Source organism: Passer montanus, unplaced genomic scaffold (genome assembly GCF_014805655.1).
Source record: "Passer montanus isolate IOZ18808 unplaced genomic scaffold, ASM1480565v1 scaffold98, whole genome shotgun sequence".
In the NCBI taxonomy this organism is placed as follows: Eukaryota; Metazoa; Chordata; class Aves; order Passeriformes; family Passeridae; genus Passer; species Passer montanus.
This window is the reverse complement of record NW_024375256.1, coordinates 1,799,092-1,826,652: the sequence shown is the minus strand read 5'-3', so window position 1 is coordinate 1,826,652 and position 27,561 is coordinate 1,799,092. Positions and strand designations below refer to the sequence as shown.

General features: G+C 43.2%; 1 protein-coding gene across 2 annotated transcripts in view; it reads left to right on the top strand.

Annotated features, from left to right (window-relative positions):
- Positions 1 to 22,357, top strand: part of LOC120496276 (BTG3 associated nuclear protein) — a 101,181-nt gene extending 78,824 nt beyond the window's left edge. Inside the window, exons 11-12 of one of the 2 annotated variants that reach the window (XM_039696562.1) lie at positions 18,163 to 18,306; positions 21,578 to 22,357. In XM_039696562.1, the coding sequence (XP_039552496.1) occupies positions 18,163 to 18,306; positions 21,578 to 21,649 (216 nt within the window). In that variant the 3' untranslated portion in view covers positions 21,650 to 22,357. The remainder of the gene's footprint in view (positions 1 to 18,162; positions 18,307 to 21,577) is intronic. The other variant, XM_039696563.1, reaches the window with a different exon arrangement.
- The last annotated feature ends 5,204 nt before the right edge of the window (positions 22,358 to 27,561 follow it).

Sequence of the window (27,561 nt, the reverse complement as noted above, 5' to 3'; positions counted from 1 at the left end):
TCTGTATTTTATCTTTACTCATCTCTAACTGCAGCTTTCCCAGTAATGTTCTCTGGAGTTGGGGATCCAGGAGGCAGAGGAGGAATGAAAGAATTAAGGACTATGGAGTTGCACATTTGCAGGAAAAGCTGCAAAAGCTGCTCAGGGCTTGGACAGGACACAACTTTCCATCTTTACCTTAATTCCAGAGCTTCCACAGGACTTTTGGGAAGGGCACCTTGTGTTTCCCTGCCTTATCTCATGTGCCTGCTCCTCATTTTCTCAGCTGAATTATTTTTTGGGGGTGAACTTCAGCTCCTCACACTCTCCACGCTTTCATTTCGTGTTGTTCCCTTTCAAACAATCGGGAATTTTGCCATCGGTTTGACAGGACCTGGATCAGACCTTGGAGTTTTCAGCTCCAGCTCCAAAGCTCATCCCTGCAGGGATTTCAAAGTGGATGCAGAGCTTGGGGACTTGGCAGTGCTGGGAATGTTGGACTCCGTGGCTTTGGAGGGGCTTTTCCAAACTAAACCAATTTAGGATTTGGGGATTATTTGAGTTGCTTGGTATTTTCTGCTTTAGGGGCTCCAGAGTCACTGATTGTCAGATCCAGTATTTGTTGTGTGATGTGGAGGGAACAGAGCTGGGAAGGGTTTGGAGCACCAGGAGCAGCTGGGGGGGCTCAGCCTGGGGAAGAGGAGGCTCAGGAGGGACCTGAATTCCCTGGAGCCGGGTGGGAATCGGGCTCTGCTCCCAGGGAACGAGGACACGGTCAGAGGAACTTGGAGGGGATGTTTAGGCTGGATATTGGGGAAATTCCTCAGAAAGGGCTGCCCAGGGCAGTGGTGGGATCCCCACTGCTGCAGGGATCTAAAGCCATGTGGATGTGGCATTTGGGGTCGTGCATCCATTCCCTTGGCAGCTCTGGGAACGGTTGGACTTGATGATCTTGGAGGGCTTTTCCAGCCTTGGCAGTTCTGTGATTCCATGGCAGATCGGGGTTGCATTTTCCAAGGTCCAAATCCCTGGATTGTGTTTCACTGGAATTTTTGTCCGGCATTTGGAGCAACACAACCCTTATTCCACGGGATTTCCGTGGGGTTTTGATGGGATCACCTTCCTGTGCTTCCCTCTGGAGCTGCCAGGATCCCTCAATCCCCCTCCAGGCCAAGCTCGTGCTGCCTTATCAGTTCAACCTTCAAGCATCCCCAAATATTCCCTGAAAACCCTTCTGTCCTCCTCTCAGGAGCCAGAGGAATGAAACCCCTGGGAAATTCCCTGGGATTTGGGAGGAGGGAGAAAATCCTTCAAATTGGCAAAATGTGCTCATATGACAACATCAGGGCTCCCAAATTTATTATTGTTTTTCTTCAAAAGAGAAATTAAGGAGCATCTTGAACCACTTGTCCTAATTGGCCGAGCCAGTGAAATCCATATGGATGCACATTATCCATAGAAAAAGAGGAGGATTTGAAATATTTCCCCTTTCTGACAAATGGAACCATTTGTTGCTCATTTTTCCCTATCTAAACAGAGCTCCCGAGGCTGGGAGAGCCCCGGGAGGGAGAGGAGGGGATTTCTTGGCACGGGAAGATCGGCTCTGCTTGGAGTTCTTCCCCCTTTTTTTGCTTTTCCTACAAATCTCCTCTAAAAAGGGGGAAAAATCCACGAGACAAATCAAGCAAAAGAAAAACCCCTTTTATTCTTACAAGGGTTTTTGTTCATCAAGCTGTGGAGTACATGGAAAAGTGCTGGATAAACCTTCCTGTGTTGGCTCCCGGAGGGATTTTGTGGAAAAAAAAGTGGAAAAAACTGTGGAAAAATTATAGAAAACATTTTACAAATACAGATAATAGCAATTCTTACAGACCAGGTGCTGTGAGCAGGGCAAGGAGGATAAAAAATGAAGTTTGAACAACAATAATATAATTAAGCAAGGATTCCACAAGCAAAACTGATCTTTTGGCTTTAAAAATGTGATTTATTTTTTTTCCTGTGGAATTAATTCCATTAAGGTAAAAGTTTTGTGCTTTTCAGGAACATTTAGGATTAATTTAAATAACTATTGTGGTGTGCATGTGTTGATTTGTCACATAATATTCCCAAATATACAGAATTTAAGAGCATCTGAAAGAGGAGAACAGCTTGTGGCTTGTGGGTCAAATTTTTGGTGTCAAACCCAGACTTTGGGTTTGGTTTTTTTTTTATTCATTACAGGTAAAAATTAAATAATCATAATTAGCAGATCAAAATTGATTTGCTTTCAGCTGAATGGAAAATTTACATTTTATGGAACTTTTTAATAAGAGCATTTGAGGTGCAGTGTAAGGTGTATAAAATTGCCAGTTTTAAAGCAGAACTATTTTCGCTCAGTGCTGCAGGATTTAAAATCCATAAATCTGCAGTTAGACAGTAATTAGAGTGCATCCCATTAATTATATTTTTATTCCATTAATGATTTTTACTCCCTGAATGTTTTTTTACTCCATTACTGATTTTAACTCCACCTTTTGCATTTTAACAAACCTCAAGGAAAAAATCTTGAGGAATTATCACAGATATTCCTCATTAAAGTGAGATTCTAATATTATAATTCCAGGGGTGAATCAATTAATGAGGAATTGTTTAATTAAAGTTGCTTCCTGATGCAGTTCTGTGACTGTAAATTTGGATTTGTAGGGGGAACAATGATTATTTTCCCCAAAAATTGCCAAATTTGGATGCACTCAGGTTCACAGGATCCTGCAAAATCAGAGGGGACGGGAAATGTTCCAGGACATAAAAACTCATCCTGGATAAAAATCCCTGGAGTGGGGAACTAAGATAAGAAATGAGAAATTCTGGATTTTTTTGTCCATGTTTTTCGATGTTTTCTCTGGTTTTGAATGGGTTTTCTCCTGCTTTTCCCAAGGAAGGAGCCACAGGAGGTTTCTGCTTTTGGGGGAAACTGCTGATCCCTTTTGGGGGAAACTGCTGATCCCTTTTGGGGGAAACTGCTGATCCCTTTTGGGGGAAACTGCTGATCCCACGTTCCCTGAGGAACAGAGTGAGCTCTGAACCCTGTGCCCATTTCCCCCCTCTCTTCAATTAACAAGGAATGATCAGGAAAAAACTTTGCTTTGCAGGGAATGATCAGGAAAAAGAATTCCAAAATCCCCGAGCTGTCAGTTCCAGGAAAATTTGGGATTTTCAGCTTTCCTCGGTTTGGAGCTCTGCTCCCAGGGCAGCTCCTCTTTTCCAGGCTCTGTTCAAATACTTGGGATTCAAAGGATTTTGATGTATTTGTGACAGTTTTTCCCTCAAAATCTTTGGGATGGATTTGATTTCTCTGTTCCATTTCAGCTGAACAAATTCTCCTTTGTTCTGGTGAAAACGAACAGGAAACTTCTAATTGAATTTTAACTTCTCCATTTTAACTTTTTAATTTAATTGACACAACAAACAGATTTGGTTTTTGTGGTGGAAAATTTGGCGTTTTACGATTTCTGTGTTTAATTTCCACGCTGAATAATCAGATTTTTATGCCCCTTGTACCCTTTTAATGGATGAGGTTTTACTATTGATTTTTGATGTGCAAATTCCTTAAAGCTGCAGCGAGCTCGAACCTCCTCGAGAAAAACTCGTTCGTGATCAACCCAAGTCCAAAGATTTTGAAAAATATTTCATGGATTCTTGGCAGCTCTTCTGAAGTGAGAACCAAATGAGAGCAGGGATAGCCCCAGGTCAGCTCTGGGTGTCTTTTAATGAGTTTTGGGTTTAATCTCAATATCTCAACTCGAAACATTTGCTTCTTGAAAGCAGAATATTTAATACACTGAGCAGTTGCTGACAGCTGCATGGAAAAGAAAAAAAAAAAAAGGAATTTGTTTCCAGCTAAAAAAGAAATGCTTCAAAATGTTTTATTTGCTGACAGCTGCATGGAAAAGAAAAAAAAAAAAAGGAATTTGTTTCCAGCTAAAAAAGAAATGCTTCAAAATGTTTTTATTAAAAAAAAAAAAAATCTCCACGACAGCTATGGAATATCTTCATCCTCGGATTTTGTTCGCTCTGTCACAGCCGGGATTTACAAGCTCATGAAAAGGTTACAATCCCAATAAAGCCCCGTGAGCAGGGAATTAGGGAATTACAGAGTCTGTAAAACCTTGGCAGTGTTTAGTGAGGTGTGAGGTGAGGTTAAAAAAAAAAACCAGGGAGTAAGGACAAGGAAACCTTTGGAGTTTAAGGAGCAGGTGGCCAAAGGTCAGGGTTAAACTCTTTCGGGGTTAAGCAAACTCGGCTTTGTTAGGTCTGGGTTAAACGGAGCCAGATCCTTCCTGACAGGGAAGTGCAAGGAATGCAGGGAATCAGAATTATCTGACAATTACTGGCCAGACCTGCTCCTGGTGCTGCTGGGGTTGAGTGAAACAAGTGTTTTACAGGGAATTTCAATGTGAAGATTTCCCCCTCAAAGTTTTCTCTTCATTTTTGCCTGTAAGGAATTCTGGGAGTGGGATTCAGTGTCTTTCCTTTCCTTTGGAATATCTGCTCAAGGCTTTGAAATCCCCTCTCGTTTTATTTGCTTTGCATTTGTCATTGTGGTGTTTCCTCAGCTTCCCACAAAATTCTTTATTTCCACGGGATCGCTCTGAAAAACAAAACCCCACCACCCTCATTTAGAATCGTTTAAAATTCAGTGTTTTCCCTAAAAAATCCAGGTGGATTCGTTACATAAGGAATCTTTCATAACCTTTGAGCATTCCTTGAGCTCAGCTTCTCCCGGAGGGATCCTTCCCCAAGTCCTTGCTCGGCCTCGTGTCTCCACAAACACGCGGCTCATCCTGAGCCAGCTTCCCAAATCTTGGACATTTCCCGGGAACATTCCGTATCTGGGCAGTTCCTCTTATTTACCTGGGATTGCAGGGGTGGGAGCCATGGAATTACTCAACAATTAAGTCACTCATTAGGCAGATATCTCAAAATCCTGTCGGTTTTCAACAAATTTTGGGGTCGTTTTGCCACCCCATAAATAAAAAAAATAACGGCAGCGGTGGGAGATAAAATCCCTGAAATATTCCTTGTTGGAAATTCCTGGCTTTTGATAAAAACTGCCAATAGTGCTGGGAAGGGATTTGAAAACAGGACTTTCACAGTCGGAAAAAAATCCCCTAAAATTGTTAATCTGATCTTTTTAGCACTTAAAGTCATAAGTGACCAACAGACACAATAATTTAGTAAAGAAATTTGGGAACCATTCCCTTTTGTTAACACCGAGAGAGTGAAAACTTGGAAAAACCGAGGGAATTAACAGCTTATTACTCATTTTTCTTCCTGCTTTTGAGGTCTACGAGAGATTTTATCGAATTCAACTTGAAAACAACATCACCCACCCTTCCCAAATATCCTAAATCAGGATTTTAACCCTGCCTTGGCTCTCCAGGGTGCCTGGCACTGCTCCCCTTGACTCCTTGGTGGCCAAAATCCACTTGTGCTCCGGCTCGGAGCGGGATCGGGGCCAGAAATGTTGAAAATGTGGGATAAGCGTGAGAAATGTTGGGCTGTAAAAGAAATCATTTCTTTATTTCCAGGGAATTGCACATGATTTGTACCCTCAGCATCACCCAGGCTCGAGGCTCCCTCACCCTTTGGCTTGGTAGGGTTTTATTTTCCTTGGATAAAATCCTTCCCCAGTTCCCAAGCAGCGAACAAACAGATTTAGACAGAAAACCCGCAATTGTTTGTTCTTTTCAGGCTCAAATCTCATTTCCAGCCGCAGGAAAAACAATAAAATGGATGTTTGCTTTCTTTTTTTGCCCCTCTGGTGATAAATATGATTTATTTCGAATTTTCTCGGGATATCTCAGCTATTCCAGTGGAAGCTTTGGAAGGAGAACGTTGCTTTCCCTGCACTATTGGCTGCTGCTCAAGTGCTTTAAGTTTGTGCAGGAATAAAGATTTTAATTTTTAAATGAATTATTTTTCTTAATAATTTCCTTTTAGAGCTAAGTGCAATCCCTCACATTTTTAATTATTGCAATTATTTTAATTGTTTCTCACTACAGAACTTTCCCCCCTCTGTTTTAAGCCTTAATGACTCCAGCACACCAAAAATAAATTGGAATTCTCCCTCCTGCAGAATGATCTTACACTGATCTTTCCTGCACATCACATCTGTGGATTTTCCCAGCTGTTTATCAGGACAGAAATCCCATCCCCTGGGTAGAAAGCCTGGATTTACCTTGCCATGGAATAAGAGCTTTGGATGCCGGGTTTGTGGAATGGCAGCGCTTGGCAGTGCAGTCTCCAAGGTTTTATTTTGATTTTTCCTGGAGCGCTCTGTATTCTGCTGGAATTTTTATCCTGAAGATCGCCTTCAAACTTTTCATTTTCTCCCTTAATCCCTTTTGTGGAGTCTCTGTCCCTGCTCTCATCCTCGCTCTTGGATTCCTCAGGGAAGTTTCAATCCGTGTGAGCACCGGGCTCCGCTCTTCCCACGTGTTGTGTGGAAACATTCCCAGATTTCTCCCTGTGCCATGAGCAGAATTATTAGGGATTTCTCCACATTAATTATTTCCACGTGCACCTTCCTCCCCTTCAGAGCTGAGCCCTTCAGGCTTTTGTTTGCAGCATCCAAATAATTCCAAACTTCCCTTGTTGGTAAAAAACATCCAGAAATTCCAGATGGGTTTTTCCAAGGTCAAATTGAATTTTTATAATTTAATCTTTGCACTTATTGGTCTGAAGAAGGAATGTTTATTAGTAATAATAAGCTCGTTAATTTATAGTTTTGCTAATTATTGATGCAAACCTCAGGTGGAATTTACTCCTGATTTACTCCTTCCCGACACAGGGTCAGGTACAGAAGGAGCAAAGAGACCCCTCTGTTTTTCTCTCCTGGTTTCTTATTAATTAAAATTCCCATAAAATCCATACAATAACATTATGTTGTATAATATTGATGGTATATTAAATTATATCTTATAATTTCTTACATCATAGAAAAAATTCATATCCTCCTATATATAACATTGTTTTCTATTATTTCTATTGGAAATTAATATTATTCTATCAGGTATATTATACAATAAATTGTATTATTATTTTATATTTTATGAATATAAATTCATCATTTATGAATATAGAATCATAATAGAATTAATTAAGAATTAATATTAAGGTACTACCTATTATATTATTACATATATACTATATAAAATAAAAATAAAATAAAAATAAAATCATATGTAATATATAACAATAGAATAATAATCTTTTTGTATTATATAATAATATATATTTTGTACAAGAACCATTTCCCTGTGGCCCAACACTTGAGAAATGCCTTCAGGAATGTCAGCAGCAGCAGCTTTGGCATGGAGTGGGATGTGGAATGTTTGAAGCCTGCATCCATCCCCAGCTCTCAAAGGAGATCTTTGTAAACGAGGTGGGAATGGCCCTGGGGGGACCCTGGGAATGTCCCCAGGTCTGGGCATGGCAGAAATGGAAAATTCTGCACAAAGAGGGGAAATGTCAGCAGCTGTCAGAGGTTCAGATGAAATCATTCCATTGTGAGTGGTGCTGAGCTCACCCCACAGTGCTGAGCTTTCCCTGGAATTCCCCCTGACATTTGGGATGTGTTAATGCAGCGTTCAGCAGAGTCCGGGGCTGCATCCAGCGGGATTTGCAGGAATTCCAGCAGGGAAACCAGGGAAAAGCACAGGGGGAACACTGGGAATGGGATTGTTCCACAGGGACAAACCAAGCTCAATCCCTGGGGTCTGATCAGCTCCTCAGAATTAGCTGAGAGAAGGAAAAGGCTCAGTGATCCCTCAAATACAGATTTGGGAAAAGGCTCAGTGAAGGGGATTGTTCCCGTCAGAACAGTGGGAATGTGGGTTTGGGGGATCAGTGGGAATGTGGGTTTGGGGGATCTGCAGCAGCTCCAGGAGGGTGGGACAGGATCCCAACAGCTCCTGCTCCATCTCTGGACACTCCAGCACTGGAATTAACCCCTGATCAGTCACATCCAGGCTGAAAATAGGCAGAAATTTTTATTCCCATGGATTTGGAGCATGAAATTTCTCACAGAGACTCCCAAACCTTTAAAAAGTTCCCCTGTTCACTCTTTGCTCTGTTCTGGGTGCCACCATTTGAATTTTAAAATCTCATTTGAAATCCAATTATCAACTCTTATTGCTCTTCTTATAACACTGCCCAACCATCCTCTGGCATGTCCAGTGCTTTAATATTTATTTCCAGTTTTAGGATGGATAATTCCTGAAGATTTTTAATCTGACTGCGCATAAAAAAAAGAGAAAAAAAAATGAAATTGATCTTTTTCAGTGCTGTTTCATGCCTTATCTCCTCTGTGGTTTATTTACTGTACAGTGGCTTTCTTTGTGCTTTGTGTGATCCAATTCCTAAGCGATATATTCAGGAAAAAGCTCCAAGTAGGTAAATAAAAGGATCAGAGGGAATTCTTGGTCAGCTGCAAATCTCCTTGGAGAGTCTTTTATCCCTTTCTTTCCTGTGCTTTTATCTCCTTGTTATGACAAAAGCTTAAATAGCACTTATTGCCTCCTTCTCCTTAAATCCCATTTCTCCTTTCTCCTAAAAAGTGTGAAACTTGGATTTGAGGGGGGTTGGGGAGTGATTTTTGAGGGATGGAGTTTGGAGTTGTTGGGACTGTTCCATCCTGGCAGGATCCAGCCCCAGGTTGCTCCAGAGGAAAATGTTGGTACCAGGAGGAGAACAGGCTGCAAAAACACCTCGTGTTCAGCCAGAAATTGTGAATTAATGCGGGAAATGGTCCCAGAATTTCCTTAGGACCTGGGAGTTCAGGGGGGAAATAGTCCCGGAATTTCCTTAGGAGCTGGGAATTCAGTGGGGAATAGTCCCAGAATTTCCTTAGGAGCTGGGAATTCAGTGGGGAATAGTCCCAGGATTTCCTTAGGGGATTTAGTGGGGAAATAGTCCCGGAATTTCCTTAGGAGCTGGGAATTCAGTGGGGAAATATTCCCAGAATTTCCTTAGGACCTGGGAATTCAGGGGGGAAATATTCCCGGAATTTCCTTAGGAGCTGGGAATTCAGGGGGGAAATATTCCCAGAATTTCCTTAGCTGTTTTTAGCTGGGAACTGGGGGCTGCCTGGAGGAATTCAGCATGAGGGGGCTCAGTGACCCAGGGTCATTCTGGGTCTCCCCATGAGCTGCTTTTGCTCAACTTCCACACTTTTTGCAGGATTTTTAAGGAAAAAAACGCCCAGTATGTTCTGTGTTAGATATGAAAAAGTGCTTTTTATGAGCACGAGCTCGATGGAATCTTACATTAACGGGATCTTGGCATTTTGCACTCCCAGGGAGCGTCTGGATCCATGTGAGGGCTGGAAATTCTCTCGTTTGTATCAGCCCCAGACTCGAGCAAGGCCAAATGTGGGTGGGTTTTGATTTTTCCTCCAATGCTGAACCCATTTTGAGCCCTTCCTCATCTCCACAAGCAGCCAGACGCAGTCAGGCTCAGACTGGAGGATGTGTGAAGAAAAATCTGCTCATCTAAATCAAAATAATTCATCCCTTAATGGGCTGGGAGGAGGAAGAACTTTCCCTGACACTCTCAAAACTCCTTCCCCATCCCACAAATCCCTGTCAGCCACAGCTTGTGCTCCTTCCCTCTGCACAGCTTTTGGGATAACCTTATCAGGTTATCACTTTTATTGCTGCCCGACTCCTGATGGATGTTTGCGCCACCAAAGCTGCCAAAAATGATGGTTTATATAGAATTAATCCATTTATTCAGCTCTCTTTGTCCAGCATTTCCCTCTCTACTCCAATAGCTGGAGTGGTCTAAGAATTTAAAAAATTCCTACCAGACTTCCCACGGGTTAGAGGAAAGTTTGGAGTTGTGGAGGGAGAAGATTCCCAGCAGCCCAGGGAACATTCTGTGTTCGCTGCTTGGAGAAAACCACATTTTTGCTTTCAGAACTGAGGGCTTGATTGTAAAAATAAGTACTTTAACCTTCTAAAAATGGATTTTATGCAGCTCTGGTGAGCTTTAGTTCCACTTCCACTCGTGTGACCACACACACAGGACCTGCTTTGGGGTGGGATTTTCCCCCCTTTTCCCTCCACTGAGACCAAATTTCAGTGGGTAGAACACGAGTGAAGCTGAACTGGCTGCACACAGCTATTCCTGAGCACAAGTATGTGCTCCCAGCCTTTATTTGAGGTTCTATCCTCGTTTTACAGTATCCCAGCTGGGTATTAAAGTGAGCTCCAGAACTGGCAATGGCTTGGGGAAAAGCAGATGTGGACTCAGAGCAAACAACACTTCTGGGTCCAGAGCTCTCCTTGATGTCTGCTTCAAACTCACACTCCAGGAAAGAAAAATAAAATCAAATGGAGGGGCCTTCCAAAATGCCTTTTCAAACATGCAAATGACGCTGGGAAAGTTTAACATGTATGCAAATGTAATCTGGAGAGGGGAATTAAAGACCTTTGGCTGGCCTGGAGGCTCAGCTGGTAGCAAAATAGAAATTTCTTGCTGGATGGGAGAGCGAGGTTCAAGCACAGGCCAGGGATGGCTGGGAGCTCCACGCAGGTGAAACTTGGAGCTCTACAGCAAAGCCAGGGTTCAGAGATGTTCTGGTTCCTGTAATTGCATCCCCTGGATGTGGCTGGAGAGGAAAATGAACACAAAGGGTAAAACCAGAGGGGCGAGGAGAGCACAGAACCTCGGAGAGCCCCGGCAAGGGTAAAACTGCCCTGACAACTCACATATGGTTGGAGTTTAATCCACGGGGGAGAACAGGCACTCCACGCCCGTGCCAATTGTTTTCCACCCCCAAAGCAAAGAGATTTTAATGATTTATAGCAGAACAGGGTGGATGTGTTACCTAATGGCTTTAGAATGACTCGATGCAGTTTTCGAAGCGATGCAGGAAGTGCAGTGGATAAACAAATCTCTTCTTATTCCTCTTTGTTCCCGTTTGAAACAGAGCTTTAAAATCCAAATTTAAAATCCAAATTTCTCTGGGAGTGCTTTCCATGCAAGCAGGAAAAAAAATTAAATTTTAAAAATCCCTTCCAGAAAAAGGATTTTATTTGCAGGCTCAATGTGGAATGTAATTGGCAAATCCCATTTTTGAAGGATTTGTACAATTCTTACATGTCAGGCTACTGGCTTCAACTTGAGACGGGTCCATAAAGGAGGAAATTAATTCAAGGAATCACAAATTCATTTGCAGAATTGGGAGAGCATCATGTGCAGCCTCAGAACTTGTAGTACATGACTTAGTCAAACAAACTGACACTCTCTGAGGAGTCATTTCTGTTTTATGGCTGGAAATTAGAAAAAGAACATTTGCATCATTGCAAATGCTTGGTCTGAAGGAGCACCAATTCCCAGGCTTTTGTCCAGGGGATTGGAAACATTTGTCCACTTAGTGCCTTGGCAAAAGGAAAGCACCTGTGGAATTCCAGCAGAAATGATGTGGCCTCAGGTGGAGAAAACAGAGGTAATTCATGGCTTATCTGTGAGCCCTGCTGGGAATCTGAGGGTGCTGATTTGTGCTGATTCTGAGCTTATTAAATCCATCAAAACCCAATATTTTAAAAACTGCAGCGGCTGCATGGAACAACATCCACTTCCATGGAGGAAATCCATCAGTTTTCCTAATTGCTTTTCTTCAGGAAAAGCCGTTGGACATCAGAGATGATTTTCTGGGGTGGGAGATGATGGATCACTTTTAATATCCAGCCCATGTGCTCTGAGTTCTGGTCACTGCCAGAGCCACACTCACCTTGCCCAGTGCAGTAATTGAAATAAAATAGATAAAACTTCTGTTCCTTTGGACTCCTTGGACATGAACTTTCCTAGGAGATAAAAGCCAGGACTGGAGCTGGAGTTGAGTGTTTTAATTCCTTTTCTACCATTATCCTGTAGCTTTTGTAGGAGCGTTTGGAGAAGTGCAGGTGTTCTCTCATATGGTTTTCATTCCAAACCCCATATGTTTGTTTTTAGCTGAAACTCTGGGATTCATATTCCCCCTCCACATGGAAATACCTCCATAACACGGAGAACTCCTCGTGTTCAGTAGAGCTCTGTCACTCCTGTCACGAGATTTGGGTGGGGAAGGAAAACCAAAGACAACAGACAGCTCCAGGTCCTGCATTCCTTCCCTGTGCAGGAAACCAGGGAGCATCTTCCCCAAGGAGTGGGGCTGTTAAAGAGAACAATCCCTGAGGGACCGACTCTGCTCTTTAACTGGGGTCAAGTTTCCACTTTTCCTTGTCCTTGGGAATTTTTTTCCATTAATTATATCCAGAGCAGGGTTTTTTTGGTGCAAGTTTCTCTTAGAAACTCATTATTGTAATTCAGGTAATTCTCCAGAGCACTGTTTGCTCCTTTAAGTGCTCTTTAATTGACAAGCACCGGCTTAGAACTTTCTCCAGCTCCTGATTTATAGCTCAGGCTCCTCACTCTGGTTTTTCCCTCCAACCTCCTCCTGCTTTTCCTTTGAAGCCACCACGAACTTCTGATCCTGATGGATGGAACTCCAGCTGGTGACATCATTCCAGAATTCAAGTGGTGGAGGGAGAAAATTCATTTTCTCAGGCCTTTTCCTGAGCTGTGCAATCCTAGAACTTCTCTGTGTCTCCGTGCTCGTTTTCCCCATCCATATTTCTCCTGGTTAATGGGATCCTGTCGGGGACAGTAGGAGCAGTGTTTCGTTACTCTGGCAACAAGAGCCAAACTTTCAGATGTTATTTTGCTTCTATTTAAAAAACCCCACTGCCAGTTATGATGTAAACATTTGCAGCTCCCCCTAAATCTCTTTTCTTTCTGGAATTGAAGTGAAATGACCCTTCTGAGGGCAGAGTGAGGGATTGGAGCAGACATCTCCCAGCTGTGTGGGATTTGGGGAGATCCTCGGTGATCTGCTCAGACTCTTCTTAAGTGGCATATTTACTGCCAGCCTCATTGGAGGGGATGGAGCTTCTCAGCAGCACTGAGAGGCCAAATCCTCCCCTGAATTTATTTAGGAAAAGATTGGATGCTCTTCCTTCTGCAGTTGCCTGAAGCCTTCAGCAGAATGTCATGGGAAGTGCTGAAAATACCCCAGCATTTCTCCTGACCTTTTGTTTTTAGCAGAACCAATCCCAGCAGGACTTTGGGAGCAGGGTGCCATTTCAAGCCAGGTTTGTATTTTTCAGATGAGCAGGGATTTGCCACATTGGGATGGAAAGGGAACCATTCCTTCAGGAAGGAGGGATCCTCTCCCTCTTGGCTGGGGTACTCACAGATTTTCCACCAGGCAGATGCTGCTTGAGTCACCCTCAGTTATTCCTTGGAATGACCTCTCGTCTCCCAGTCTGGTCCTTGCAGGAGTCTGTATCACCCTTTGTCTTTGACTCCTTCCCTGAGCTCTTGCACTCAGCAGCTCCAGTTTAGGAAGATTTCCCTGACTCTGGAGTATTTTTCTCTGGATTATCCAGCCATTACTCAGTTGTGCATTGAATAAAACCCAACAATAACATTCTTCTAGAAAAAAACCCAAAAAAACCCATTTAAGCCAAAGGCTTCTTTAGTGTTGCTCAGAACAGTGAATTATCCTAGAGATCTGGAATTGCCCACTCCTGAAAACTCTTCCTTTGGGAGGCAGTTCCATGGGTTTTGCTGTGCTTGCTGCTGGCACTGACCCATTTCTTCACAAATTCTTGTAATTGTGTGGATCTGGAGACTCCTGAGGGACCTTAAAGCTCACCCAGATCCACCCCTGCCATGGGACACCTTCCACTATCCCAGGTTGCTCCAAGCCCTGTCCAGGGGACGCTTCCAGGGATGGGGAAGTCAGGAATTCTCTCGGAATTCCCTTGCAGCACCTCCCCACCCTCACAGGGAGGAATTCCTTCCCAATATCCCAACCATCCTCTGGCACTGGGAGCCATTCCCTGTGTCCTGTCCCTCCATCCCTTGTCCAAATCTCTCCCCATTGTTCTTGGGGCCCCTTCAGGCACTGGAAGGTCACAGTTTGGTCACCCTGATGCTTCTCCAAGCTGAACAATCCCAGTTCTCCCAGGCTTTCCCTTTGTCAGAGGGTGCTCCATCCCTCTGAAGTACAGGTTGGTTTGGGAAGAGCCCTCAGGTAACTCCAGAGCCATCCTGAGGAGCTTCCCTTGGAGCACAATTCCCTGGGAGGATCTCGGAGCAGGAGATGAGTCACAGGAACCATCCAGATTTCCTCTCTTCCCAAAATCCCCTTGAATTTGATACAGGGAATGAGGTAACTCCTGTTTCCATAACCAGTCATTTCTACTGAAATTCCATCTGCACTCAAACTGCCAATTAATTATAATTATAATTAACCTTTGCACGTGTGCTGGTTTCAAGAGGATTTTCAGTGGAAATCTCTTTGGATTTGATGCATTTGACATCATTGTTCAGGGCCTGAACCCATCCCTGCCAGGAATCAAAGCAAAGCCACACTTTGCCATCACTCCTCTCACTCCCCCGACCATGGCAGGCAGGAAAAAGGACATTTTGGGGACATTTGGGTGGCTGCAGGTTGTGTTCCCACATTTCTCCAGCACAGGAAGGGAATCTCAGAGCTGGGATGGTTTATTCTCCTTACACAATTCAATAATGCCCTGCTAAAAACACACTCTGGGATTCTCCTTTTGGTTTCTCCCCTCTCCGTGGAGCTGAAATCAGTTTCGTTTTCCATGCCTGTGATTTTGGGGAATTTCCAGGAGGTGCTCCTTGTTCTATGGCTCTGCTGGGGGCTCCCTGATGAAGCTTTGACAGATTTAAGGTCACTTTTTGCAGGGTTCCACTCAGCACTCCCAGAAATGCACAGCAGGGACAGTCCCTCCACTCTCAACTGCTTTGATTTATGCTGAATTTATTTTCATATCGGCACATTTCATGTCAGAAAGAAATAACAAATTTAGGTACAAGCTCTTGTTGGGGAAGGGAAGGTCTCCAAGGAAGCAGCTCATGAAATTCCCTCACTTTAAGAGCAGTGGATGCTTTTTATTTTGTTTTACTTTAACCCAACACACTTTTATTGCCAGAGCAATTAATTGGGATGTTAATGAGAATAAAGCACCTGAAAGCTCTTGCAGTGGGATTTTCTGCACTGCTCTTCTCCCACCACCCTGCATTTCCTTCAGAGTGGAATGTTTGAGGATGTGAGCCACTAAATGAATGTTCTGCTGGCATTAAATGCAGGAGATGGTTTTAGTTTAAGGCTCCAAAAGTTTCAGACTGAAAGGAATCAGGGACAGGGAGTTATCTTTTTGAAGAGAACTCTTATCAGCAGAGCTTCTTATCATTTGGAGGAGCTGTGTTTGTCATTTGAATGTGTTTGGCCATCAGTGTCCCAGCATTTTCAGCTTCCAGACACATCCACTCCTTCTGGGATTCCAAACCTCACTTTGGTTTAAAGAAACAGCACCTTTTACTGCATTCCTGCTGTAGAAATGGGGAAAATACATGGAAAAAAGGCACCAAAATCCCAAAATATCTTACTTTTGAGCTTTTTATGGGTAGACAAACATATGTGCTTGATGAGATTAATAAAAGAGCTCACAACAGTAGCAAGAATGGTTCAAAAATGGGGTTTAGAAAGTTTAAAATGTGTTTTAGAAGGTTCAGAAAGGGGGTTTAGAAGGTTCAAAATGGGGTTTAGCAGGTTTGAAAAATGTTATAGGATCTCAACCATGTTTGAATAATTTTGGAAGAAGTTGAAAGAAAATTCCTTCTCTTTTATTATTTTTTGAAAAATTCCCTTTCATGCCTTGGCAGTTCAGTGTTAAATGGGAATTATTTTTATGGGATAAAATGGACTTGACATGGAAAGAAAGAGAGCAGAGAAAGTAGCTGGTTTTCATTATTAATATTAATTTTATTATGTTTTCTGTGGTAAATATCTCACTGAAAAAGGGTCAAAATAGAGAAATTTGGGAGATCAATTGTTTTCATGTCCCAAATCACCAAGACTTTGAAGAGAGTATGACAGAGGGGAGGAAAAGGGGGAGAGGAGAGGGAAGAACCTGAAGAGAAAGGCAGAGATTCAGGTCAGGGGGATGACACAGGGAGAACCCCAGAGTCCTGGAATGGTTGGGTTGGAAGGGACATTGGGGTCACCCCATGTCATGGCCAGGGACACCTCCACTCTCCCACGTGCTCCAACCCAAACTATTCCAGGACTCTGCTCGTGGGGTTGTTCAGTCACTCCCAACCCTTCTGAATTTTCCAGTTGAGAAATAAATGAAAAAAAAAAACTAATTTCAAACCTGCAGGGGATCAGTGGGACAAGGGGTGTTCCTGACAGCTTCAGGTGCTTCCAAAACTAATACTGTGGGATGAGAGAATTCTGCTTATTCCTTCAAAGCAGCCTGGGACATCCTGGAGCAGCTTGGTGCTGGTGATGTCTCAGAACACCCAAGATCCCAATAAAATCCTGACAACACCCTGGAGGTCATTCCTGGAGGTCACCTCCTCTTCCTCCCACGCTCCCCTGGGAAATTCAGGTCCACCCCCTCATCCATGGCCACCCACCCTCAGATCAGCTGAGAAATCATCCTTTGGTCAGCAGAACCTTTGTGAACAATGTTATTTTTTGCTCTTTGTTCTCTTCTTTTGGTTTGAAAGATTCCTTTTGTTCATTGTGTTCAAATGTTTAGAAATCCCTCATTTGTGGCTCATAAAAGTTAAACCTGGATGTGGGGCTGGTTTGAGAAATGCAAGGGGGACTTGTTATTTTTTATATACATTTATTTCATTCTGATTTTTGTTTCAAGAAGGGAATTAAAATGAGTTTATCCCAAGCCCGTTTTTAAGTGCTTTGAGATGGATCAGTTTTTCTGTGGGTTTGAAGCCTGTGAGGGACTTGTTGTTTTCTCCAGTCAAATGCAGATGGGATAAACATCAGCATTAATTAGGAATTCCTAAATCTACACCTTCCTATTGATAGGAATATAAACATTGCTGTAATGAATGCCTTGGCTGTGGGAAGGAATATCTTGGATTTGGGTGTTCATGCAGGAAAACCTTGCTCAGTGATTCCTGATGGTATCACACTCACAGCAGGATCTGCCACTCTGTGCCAATTAACTTTCCATAATTAACACAGTTATCAATCCCACAAGACCAAATGCACTGAGCATCCAGTATGGGAATCCATCTGCTCCATGTTTTGTGGGAAACCCTGCTGGGAGCAGCTGGGACTGAGGGACAGCTTCTCTTGTGGTTCCTTGAGTGGGATTTGGTGTTGGATCTGGATTTGTTTGGAGGTTCGTGGGGTGTTCCTGGTTGGATTTGTTTGGAGGTTCCTGGCTGGATTTGTTTGGAGGTTCATGGGGTGTTCCTGGTTGGATTTGTTTGGAGGTTCCTGGTTGGATTTGTTTGGAGGTTCATGGGGTGTTCCTGGTTCTGTTTGTTTGGAGGTTCATGGGGTGTTCCTGGTTGGATTTGTTTGGAGATTCCTGGTTGGATTTGTTTGGCTGGTTCATGGGGTATTCCTGGTCTGGGAGATGGTCTGACCCAAATGTGAAGACAGTTAACTACATTTTATACGGAGTTCAGAGCCATGCACTAACGCAGTACAGGATTTGAAAAGTACAAAAACTAAAATCTTAAGGCACCAGCCCTGCTGGGCAGGGAGCTGGGACCAGTTGCCGTCTGTGCTCCTTCTGATGCCTAGAACAGGAGCTGGACAGAGTTAAAGGAATAAAATAGATATTTATTAAAAGGTCTTCAAAGAATACATCTTGGGCAGTACAACAGCCCAGCCAGGGCAACACCCAAGATGGACCCAAGATGGACAGCAGGTTGTAAGTTCTCACACTTTCATAAGATTTGGTCCATTTCCATGTGGGGGTCATTCTCTAGTCTCAGCTCCAGCTGATGCAGTCCCATCCTCCCAGTTTGCTCCCCTCCATTCCCTGTTGTTTGCACTTTTTGGGCCTTTTGGGCCTTTTGGGCCTTTTTGTTGTTTGCACTTTTTGGCCTGTGGTGTCCTTGGTTCTGGGCTGGAAAAGGATTGTTGTGTGTGCCTGAGCTGTGAGAAGAGCTGCTGACACTTTATATGAGTTCAGAGTGAGGTACCAATGCAGTCCAGAATCTGAAAATACAAAAACTAAAACTTAAACATCACTGCCTTGGTGGCATTCCAGCTCTCACCTCTCTCTTGCCCTCCCACAGGTGCTGCAGGGGGCTCAGCTGATCGCCGTGGCCTCGGCCGAGCCCGCGGCCGGCGGCGTGGACGGCTCCCCGCTGCAGGGCAGCGACATCCAGGTGCAGTACGTGCAGCTGACCCCCGTGACAGACCACGCTGCCACCAGCCAAGTACGAGAGCCCTTTCCTCCTCCTCCTCCTTCTCCTTCTCCTCTCCTCTCCGATCTGTTTTATATCTACCCACAAATACAAGCAGCTCATCACTCTCTTCCCACACCATAAACCCCATCATTTATAATAAGATACATCTTTTTTTTTTGGAGGTAGAAATGATCCTTGACTGCTCCTGCTTTGCTGTCCCTGCTCAGTGCCTCTGGAGAAGTTATTTTGGTCACTGGTGTGTCCTTGAAGGCTGAGAGCCTCACAAAGGACAGCACCAAAAACGTGGCTGCAATCAGCCAGAAAGTATTTTCAGACTGAGGTTTCCCTCAGAAAAGTCCTTCCTGTTCTGACAGCAGTTTTCCAGTTGTTTTGATCAACAGAAAGTCCAGTTGGAAGTGAACACTTGATCCTCTCTGCTTGAGGAGGAATTATTGGGGTTTTTTTGGTCGTTTTTAATCAGTTTGAACAGCCGTGAATCTGAGGCTAGAAAAAGTCTGTCATCAGCTTGAAGCTTTGGTGACAGCACCACAAAGTTGATTTAAAACAGTTGGAACACGTTTTTCTGAATTTGGTCACACATGGTTTTGAAAATCCCACTCTGTGGGCTTCTCCAAGTGGTTGTGGAATTCTTTTTGCCTCGGCACTGCCCTTGTCAATATTTTATTTTTAACAGTGCTCTGGACACTGAGGGTGTTCTGCAGGGATTGTGCCTTGTTTTTGATGGATCCACCATGAAATCACTGATTTAATAAATCCAGGAACAACAGGGATACCCTGAGCTGGGAAGGACCCACAAGGACCATGACCCCAGATAAGCACAGCAGGCAGTGAGAGGTGTTCCTCATGCTGCTGTCCCCTCTCCAAACCCGGGGAATTCCCAAATTTCCCTCCATGGGCTTTCCCCTCATCATTCCCTCCTCATCCTCATCATTCCTCCTCAGGAAGGAATTCTGGAGCAGAGTTCCCAAGAGCAGCAGCCCCCAGGAGCTCCCTCTGCAGGGACACTTGGCACCGTGTTGGTTTTGGGCTGTGGTGAAGCCCCAGAGCTTTCCAGGGAAAGCAGGGCAGGAATGGGACAGCAAAAGGGCAGGAAAGGAAAAGCAGGCAAGCCCCAAAACAAGTCAGCCATAAATATTTCCTCACTTTGCACCAAGTGAAAACTGAGGATCTGGAAAGCAGCTGGAGAAACCAACTTGGTGTTTGCACTGCTCTGAGTTTATCAATCGTTCAGGAGCTTTTTGTGGATAAAAATATGGAATTTTCCTGTGGAGAGGGATCTCTCATCTGAAAGGAAAAGTCTTTTCTGAGGGAAGGGAAAATCCAAGTGAGGCTGCACTGACACTTTCACCTGATTCTTTGTCAAGGTGCTGAGAGGCTCCCAAGGATTTTGCAGCTCTTTATCAATCAAAGCTCATTAAAGTGGAATTTATTTTCCACCTGGGTTGGATTCTGTGCCAATTCCCTGTTAGAAACGGCACAAATGTGGATTTATTTCATGTCTCACTACAAGGTACCCGTTTTCTGCCCTTTTTTTTTCCTGAAATGAATTCCTGCTCTGAGTTCAGCTGGAGCAGAGCAAAATCTACTTCAATTTTGTATTTTCAGTCTATTCATGAATGATTTTTGCTTGGCTTCTTTTCATGTTTTGACAGCAGTTTGCAAAGTCTAGAAATACAGAATATTTGGATTAAAATGCTGTGCTCAGATGCAATGCTGGTGGTAAATTTTGTTAGATTTGGAAAAAACCCACCATCATTCCAAATATAAATTCTTGCAATCCCTTCAGGTCTGAGGTTGGATCAATATTTGGTGTTGCTATTGTGCTGATATTTGATAATTCTATTTACTCAGCACACTTTTCCTCTAAATGGGAAAGAAAACTTTGAGGATTATTTAAATTTTTTGTGCTATCCAATTTAGCAATCTCACAGTTTTATTCAGCTTCTTGGCATGAATTTATTGAACTTTTAAGCAAACACAAAATACCCTTCAAATTAAACAGGGAAAACATTCCTGTAGCCAAATGCAATCACTGGCAACAAAGCAGAGGGAAATAAATTAATTTAGGAGCTACACTTTAGGATTTTGAACTTCTGGTGTTTTGATTTGAATAATAAATAAGCTGGGACTGTGCAACAAAACCTAAAAACTGGGAATTCTGGTGGATTTTCCCCCTTGTGAATCTTTTGGCAGGTTCAAGGCTGGAGCACAAAGCAGGACCTCAAATGAGGCTTTTTTATCACCAAAATCCTGTCAGAGAGAGAATTGTGTGGCCAGGCTGTTGCACAGAGCATCCTTTAGACGTGTTTGTGAGGGAAAATCCAGCAAGGGCAGATCTCTGCAATGAGAGGGAGTTCAGAGGGAAAAAATCCTGAAATCCTTGCCCTGGGCTTGGAATTCTATCCGTGCTGTGTTGGCTGCTGGCAGGGGAATTTTTTTTTGGGTGTGAGGGGCTCTGTGCAGGCCAGTGCAGCTGTTCTGGATGCTGCTCCTCTCACAGCTCTGCAGGTGCTTTCCTGACTCCCAGGAATTTGGATTTTTTTCCTCCCCAGTTGTTCCTGGTAGGCAGTGAGTTGGTTTGTAAAGAGATTTTTCCTTTGGAGGTTTCAGTCAGTTGTGCTCACTCGCAATTCTTCCTGGATTTCCTTGGGAAGTGAGGGGAATCAGGCCTGCAGGAAGAATTTCCTGAGGAAAAGCTGCCTGTAGTCCTGCTGGTCTGACTTCACCCTAAACAGGGAAAGGCTGCAGTGGGGAAAATCAGCATTTTTAGACCCCATCCTGCTCCAGCTGGGAAATTCCAAGGACAAAGCCACCACTGCCCTTATCCCCAGCAGCTCTGGCACTGCAGAACTCCCTCCTGCCTTTTCCATGCTCATCCTTGGTGCCCTTTCCAGCTCCCTGTTCCCAAAGCCTCTCTGGTGGGATGAGCCTTCCACAGCTTCACTTTGGTGCCAGACTCTGTATTTATTTCCTTTATTTGGAGCTGGTTCTTTCCCTGAGAAGAGAGAGGGAATAATTGCCTTGGTGCCACTCATGGTTTTGTAGATGTTTATCATAATTGCATTATTTCAGCTTCCTCATTAGGCTTCATGGAGACTCTTGATGTTATTTTTGGTGCCTTTGTGAGTGTGTTCCCATTCCCACTGTCACAGAGCCCACATCCATGTGGATTTTGCTCTGGAATTTTTTCCACTGGTGTTCACAAGAACTTTATTCTCTCGGTTACACCAATAAAAAGCACTTTTGGATTGATTTCCTGCTGTCCCATTCCCCTTTGCAGGGCACTGATTCCCTTCAATCAGCAATCCAGCCAGAAATGCAGATAGAGCACGGAGCCATCCAAATCCAGTGAGAGGATTGTGGAATGTTGGGGAGCTGGCAATGAACTCCAGCCAGAAATGGAGTGGGAAAGGCTGGAAAAACCTCCCAGACCTCAGACCCTCCAGCCTTGCCCTGCTCACCCACACCTGGGATAATTCCAACTTCAGTCAGAGCTGCATCACGACACCAATCCAAGTCCTGGCCTTCAAACAAAACCCCGTGGGCTGCACTTAAATCCACTCAGAGAGGACAAAACAAATTTTTCGTGGGGAGAGGAAGAACTCTCCTGCATCCAAACTGTGAGACTCCATCCCTGCCCACCCCGTTGGTCCCTCCTGTGAAAATGGAATGTCTGCAGATGTTTGGGGTATTGCTGCCCTGCAGTACCTGCTTTGCCACGTAGGGAAAGTTCCAGAGCTCAGATATTTTTCACTGTTGGAACAGCCTTTTTTTTTAATTTGCTATGGTGTTTATAACAAAAAAAAGGAAAATATTTAAAAAAAAGGAAAAATTCCTTGACAGCAAGTCTTGGCCTTTTGCTGGTGTTTTCTGTTCAGTGTCATGAAAACTGTATTTGCAGAAGACTAACACTTTTGTTTGTACTGTTGCTTAACTACTTTTCTAGGGGAAAATGCTTTAAAAATGCTGTAATTACGCATTTCTAATGAAAAATAAATGTGTATTTATGAATAGTGCAGCTCTAAGTTGCTCTGCCTTGGGAATGAGTCCGGGGTGGCTGGGCAGGAACGGTGTCCTGGAGGAGCTGGGGGTGGATCCACATTCAGCCTCCAGGGAAGAACACAATCTCTGACATTTGATTTTCTAAATTCCAGACCATTTTATTATCTAAATTCTCAGTGCAAGAAAAACGGGATAGTTGAGGTTTTGAGTGTACAAAATGTAATGAATTTATGAAATAATTTTGTGTAATGTGAACAATTCTGAGCTCTCTCCCTTTCACTTCCTCCTGCCTTCTTTGTCCAGCAATTCCCCAGAGTGGGATCCATCCATCTGAACCCAACATCCAAGATCCAGGTGAAATCCCCCTTCTTCTGAAAGTTCTGGGAAATTTAATATGGATTTTGACAAAACACCATTGTCCTGTTTGCTAATCCTGAGTGCAAAGGAAACCTGTTTGCTGTCACCTGGTTATTTTAATGATGCATGTTTTGGAAAATAGGGTTTGGAAAATAGAGTTTGGAAAATAAGAGTTTGATAAATAGGGTTTGGAAAACAGAGTTTGGAAAATAAGAGAGGGACGTGTTGCTTTGTGTTTGGTTTCCAGTTGATTTCCCACAGAGTCATTCCCAATATATGGCTCATAATGCATTGAATGAATTCATAAATGAGGTATGGCCACAAATCCCACGTGTTGGAATCCAGGATAATTTGAATTTTTATTTTTTTGTTACCAAAGGAAGGGTTAAGCACCCCCAGCTTCTGGGAATGTTGTCCCTGGTAAGTGTTACACTTTCTATAAATTCCTCCTTCTCTTTAGGATATTTCTTGCCACAGAAGCACAATGCAGACAACCACAGCTTGTGGAGCTCGGGGTCTGCAGCAGGCCAGGAATTTGGCTGCTCTTCAGCTCCTTTTTCAGTGCTGCTCCTCAGCCTGGGGGAACTTTGAAGAGCTTGGCACCCAAAGAGAGGCCTAAAAATAAACTCAGGCCTGGACATTTTAATAATCATGGAAGCATGGAATGCTTTGGGTGGGAAGGGACCTTAAGGATCATCCAAACCCCCCCCCTGCCATGGGCAGGGACACCTTCCACTATCCCAGGTTATTCCAACCTGGCCTTGGACACTTCCAGGGGTGGAGCAGCCACAGCTTCTCTGGGAAATCCATTCCAGGGCCTCCCCATTCCTCCCAATATCCATTCCTGCCCTCAGTGGGAATCCATTCCCTGTGTCCTGTCAGGTAGAGTTGGGAATTCCCCTCCATTCCTCTGGTTTGTGAACTCAGAATTTTGTCCTCTTTGCATTTTCCAGCTGAACTTCAGGAGGAGGTTGAGATCAGGAGGCTTCAGCACTGAGAGAGGGATTCTGGTGAGTATTCCCTGTCCCTGCTCCCTCTCTGGGGGTTGGATCTCCCTGTCCAGGCAGGAAATGTCTCCAGGAATGTTGACTGATCTCCTTGTCCAGGTAGGAAATGTCTCCAGGAATGTTGGATTGATCTCCTTGTCCAGCAGGAAATGTCTCCAGGAATGTTGGATTTCTCTCCCTGTCCAGGCAGGAAATGTCTCCAGGAATGCTGGATGTGTTTTCCAGGCTGTGCCACCTACAAATAAATCGTTCCCCACATGAGTAATTCAGGGATGGATTCCCTCCTGGGAGTGTCTCTGAGGTTCTGAGCAGGGTGAAGGCACCTTCACCTCGAGGTGGTACCAAAACCAGGAAGAAATGCTGGAAGTTTTGGAAGATAAGGAAGCAGGAGCTCCTGGGGGCCCTGAGGGCCTGCCTGGCTCTGAGTTTGGGAGGTTGGTGTTGGTTCACCATGGATGTGCTTCATCCTTGAAGACAATTTTCAGTCAATCCCCAAAAAACACTCAGTTTACATCTCCTCTTACTCCCAGTCTCTGCTTTTCTTCCAATAACATTCTTTTTCCCTCAGCAAACCTTCCAACATCCTCATTTTCACTGTTTTTACCTCCTCACACTGCTTCTATCCAAGAGAGATGGAGACCAGGATTGTCCAGAGGACATTTCTTGTGGGGTTACACTTGGATCAGCTGCTTGTTTTACTGGAATTCATCTCATGCCCTGCTGAACCCAGTTTTCCTGGGATGATTTTGGTGAGAGCACTATTTTGGGTGTTTTTTTGCAGGGGGAGAGCCTCTGGTTGCTCTATTTTGCCCTGCTGGTTATTTTTAATATTCAGTTCACAACCATTTATCCTGATTTTTACTAAAATTCTCTCAGTGGACCATTATTAAGACCCTTCAGATCATTTAATCTTGAATCCTGCCTGAAAAGAAGAATCCTTAAGGGTTTCCTGATTAAAGCCAAAATATTCTGGTTTAATGGATTGTACAGCAAGAAATCAATCACAGAAAAGTGAGGGATGTGGGGAATTTCTTTCCTGCTTTTTCTTCCCTGTTAGTTTTATGTATTTTGTCTTGCAAAACAAATCTATAAAAACCATCACCCTCCTGTGACCCAAATAAACGAGAACGTCTTTGTGAGCTGCATTTTCTGGCATTTCAGCATTGACACTTTGCCTGTAAAGCAAAGAATTCCATCCAAAAGTAAAAAAGCTGCTCTGGTGCTCGTCTCCGTGGTGGAGCTCCTGCTGTGTGGAGATCCTCTGGTGGCCCTGGATTTTATTACCAATTCCACGGCAGAAAAACACCGGGAGAAAAGCAATCCCTACAAAAAACCCCAACCCTGCACCACTGTGGGGTCTCAAACTCCTGTTAGCAATCCGTTCTCCTGCCGAATTCCCAATTATCCCAGCGCTGCAGATTTGGAGCTGGAGCTGCAATGGGGCAGGAGCTCTTTCCCGTTGTCAGGGATAACTCAACTCTCCTCTTTCTCCAGGTGATTTTCAATCAAATCTTGTTCCTTATCGTGACAAATCTATGGAAATGGATAAAAACCTGGTTTTCCCCATTTGTGTCTCATACAAAGTTTAATTCAGCAGCAAATATCTCCTTTGTTTAACTATTTTTTCCTTTTTAAAATTCTACTTGTCTGAGTTTTCTCCTCTTTGTTTCCTTTCAATTTTTCCTTTTTGTGCAAAGGAAAAGAAGTCTTATAGTGATAAATAATAAAATTTCATATTTTGGGCAGAAAATATATCTTCTATATATTTTACCTATTTTATTCATCATATGGATTTTTAAATTAATCAACACACAGAAGAAAAATCTGCACATCTGATCCCTCTGTTTAATCTGTGTTTTGGGTGTTTAATTAAACTGCCCAGTTCCAGCTCTCCATCAGGTTTATGGTGAGATTTTATTTGATATAACTATTATAATTTATTTAATTTATACAATTTTCCAGTAAGTTGATTATTCCAGGTTTTTTCTGTAAGTTAAAGTGGTGCTAAATCACAACAAAAACCTGGGTGGTGATGAACTCTCCATTTGCATTGCCCTGCTGGGAAAAGCAGGAAGAAACCTGGGAGGTGTCCAGCTCTGCTTGAGTGGCTGAAAGGTATGCTTCAGATAAATATATATAAAAAAAAAATATTTATTTATATTTATTTTCATAACTCTATGTATTTATCTATTTATTTGTATAGATTCATGTTTAAAATATTTTAATATATACACTACATATTAAAAATAAGTATATTTATTTTCATATGCACCATCTATAAAATATAAATTTATTTCTATATATAATTATGTACAATATATGATATATAGTATAGAATTTATATATACACACCATGTATGCAATATCTATATTAATTTTTATATATGCACCATGGATACTATATATATTTATTTATATATTAATACACCATATAGACAACATATATTTATATTTATATGCACCATATTTATATTTATATTTATATTTATATTTATGTTTATGTTTATGTTTATGTTTATATTTATAGTTTTCTTTTAATTTTTATTACATTTTTGTTTTATTTTTATTTTTATATTTATTATATTCTATTGCTATTTCTATTTCTATTGCTATTTCTATTTCTATTTCTATTGCTATTTCTATTGCTATTTATATTGCTATTTATATTTCTATTGCTATTTCTTTTTTGTATATTTATAATAATAAATATATAATAATGTTATCAATAACAATATTAATATATATTATTATAATATTTATTTTTATAAACCCCATGCTCTGCTGCATTCTGAATTCCATTAATCAGGAAAAACTAAAGCAATTTTAGCCCTTCATTTCATGCCCAGGAAAGATGGTTTTAATGGGCTGATTTAAGACTCCCAAAGTCCCCCAGTTGGAAATCCCAGCCTTTGATGCTAATTAGGAACATTTTCAGCCAAAATCCAGATTTGTCCCTGCAGTTCCCACGTGGCAGTGAACCCAACCTCCCTTTGGGAGCCCCCAGGTGATGGCAGCGGGAATTCTGCTGGTCCCACTTGGGGTGGAACAGCAAAGTCCGGCTTTGGAGCCTTTTCTCCCCAAATTGCGGCTCCAGCTCCGGGGGTTCCGGGGTTTGTCCGGGAACCCGCGCTCTCCTCGGGGCCATCTGCCTTGCACAATTCCTGGGATTTTACAGCCACTGCATGACTCAATCCTCCCTCAACTCTCTTAATCCCCCTGCTCTAATGGGCTCCCTGCTCTCCTCAGCAAAACCAGCGGAGAAATTAAAGAAAAAAAAAATCCAAATGTTCAGAAAAGAGGAGGAGGGAGGAATCCAGGGAAAAGCGAGGCAAAAAAAGCGAGGAGCACTTTGGTGGTTTGGTTGGATCCCTCCCTCCTTTTCCATGCTCAGGTTGCCTTTCCCTCCTCTCTGCAGCCCAGGGAGGGGGTTCCTGGGAAATTCCTCCTTTTCTGGCATGAAACAGTTCCCCAAATTTCCTCCTTCACCCCGGGAGCAGCAGCGCTGGAGGTAGGCAGGGGCGAGGCGGAGGGGAGCGGCTTGCGGGGCATTTTCCATCTTTTTTCCCTTCCCCATTTTGTTTATCCCTTGCTGGGTTTTGAAGGAGTCTGTAAACATCTGGGGGGATTACATCTGGTTTGGGTTCTGCCTGAAATTCCTGGGAGTTTCGTTCAGTTGAGCGTTAGAACGAAAGCAGCAGCTCCTCTGGCAGGTTCTGCCTCAGGATTTTCCAAAAATAAACTCTGCATCCCCACACGTCCCCCTCTGACACTTCCCTGAGTTTTCATGGAAGTTTTCTTGTGTGGCAAAGAGCTCGGCAAACCTGGAGTTCAGTGACAAGAAAGATTCCCTTTTATTTTTTATATTGTAAAAACTGGAATGTCTTAATTTTCCTGCCAG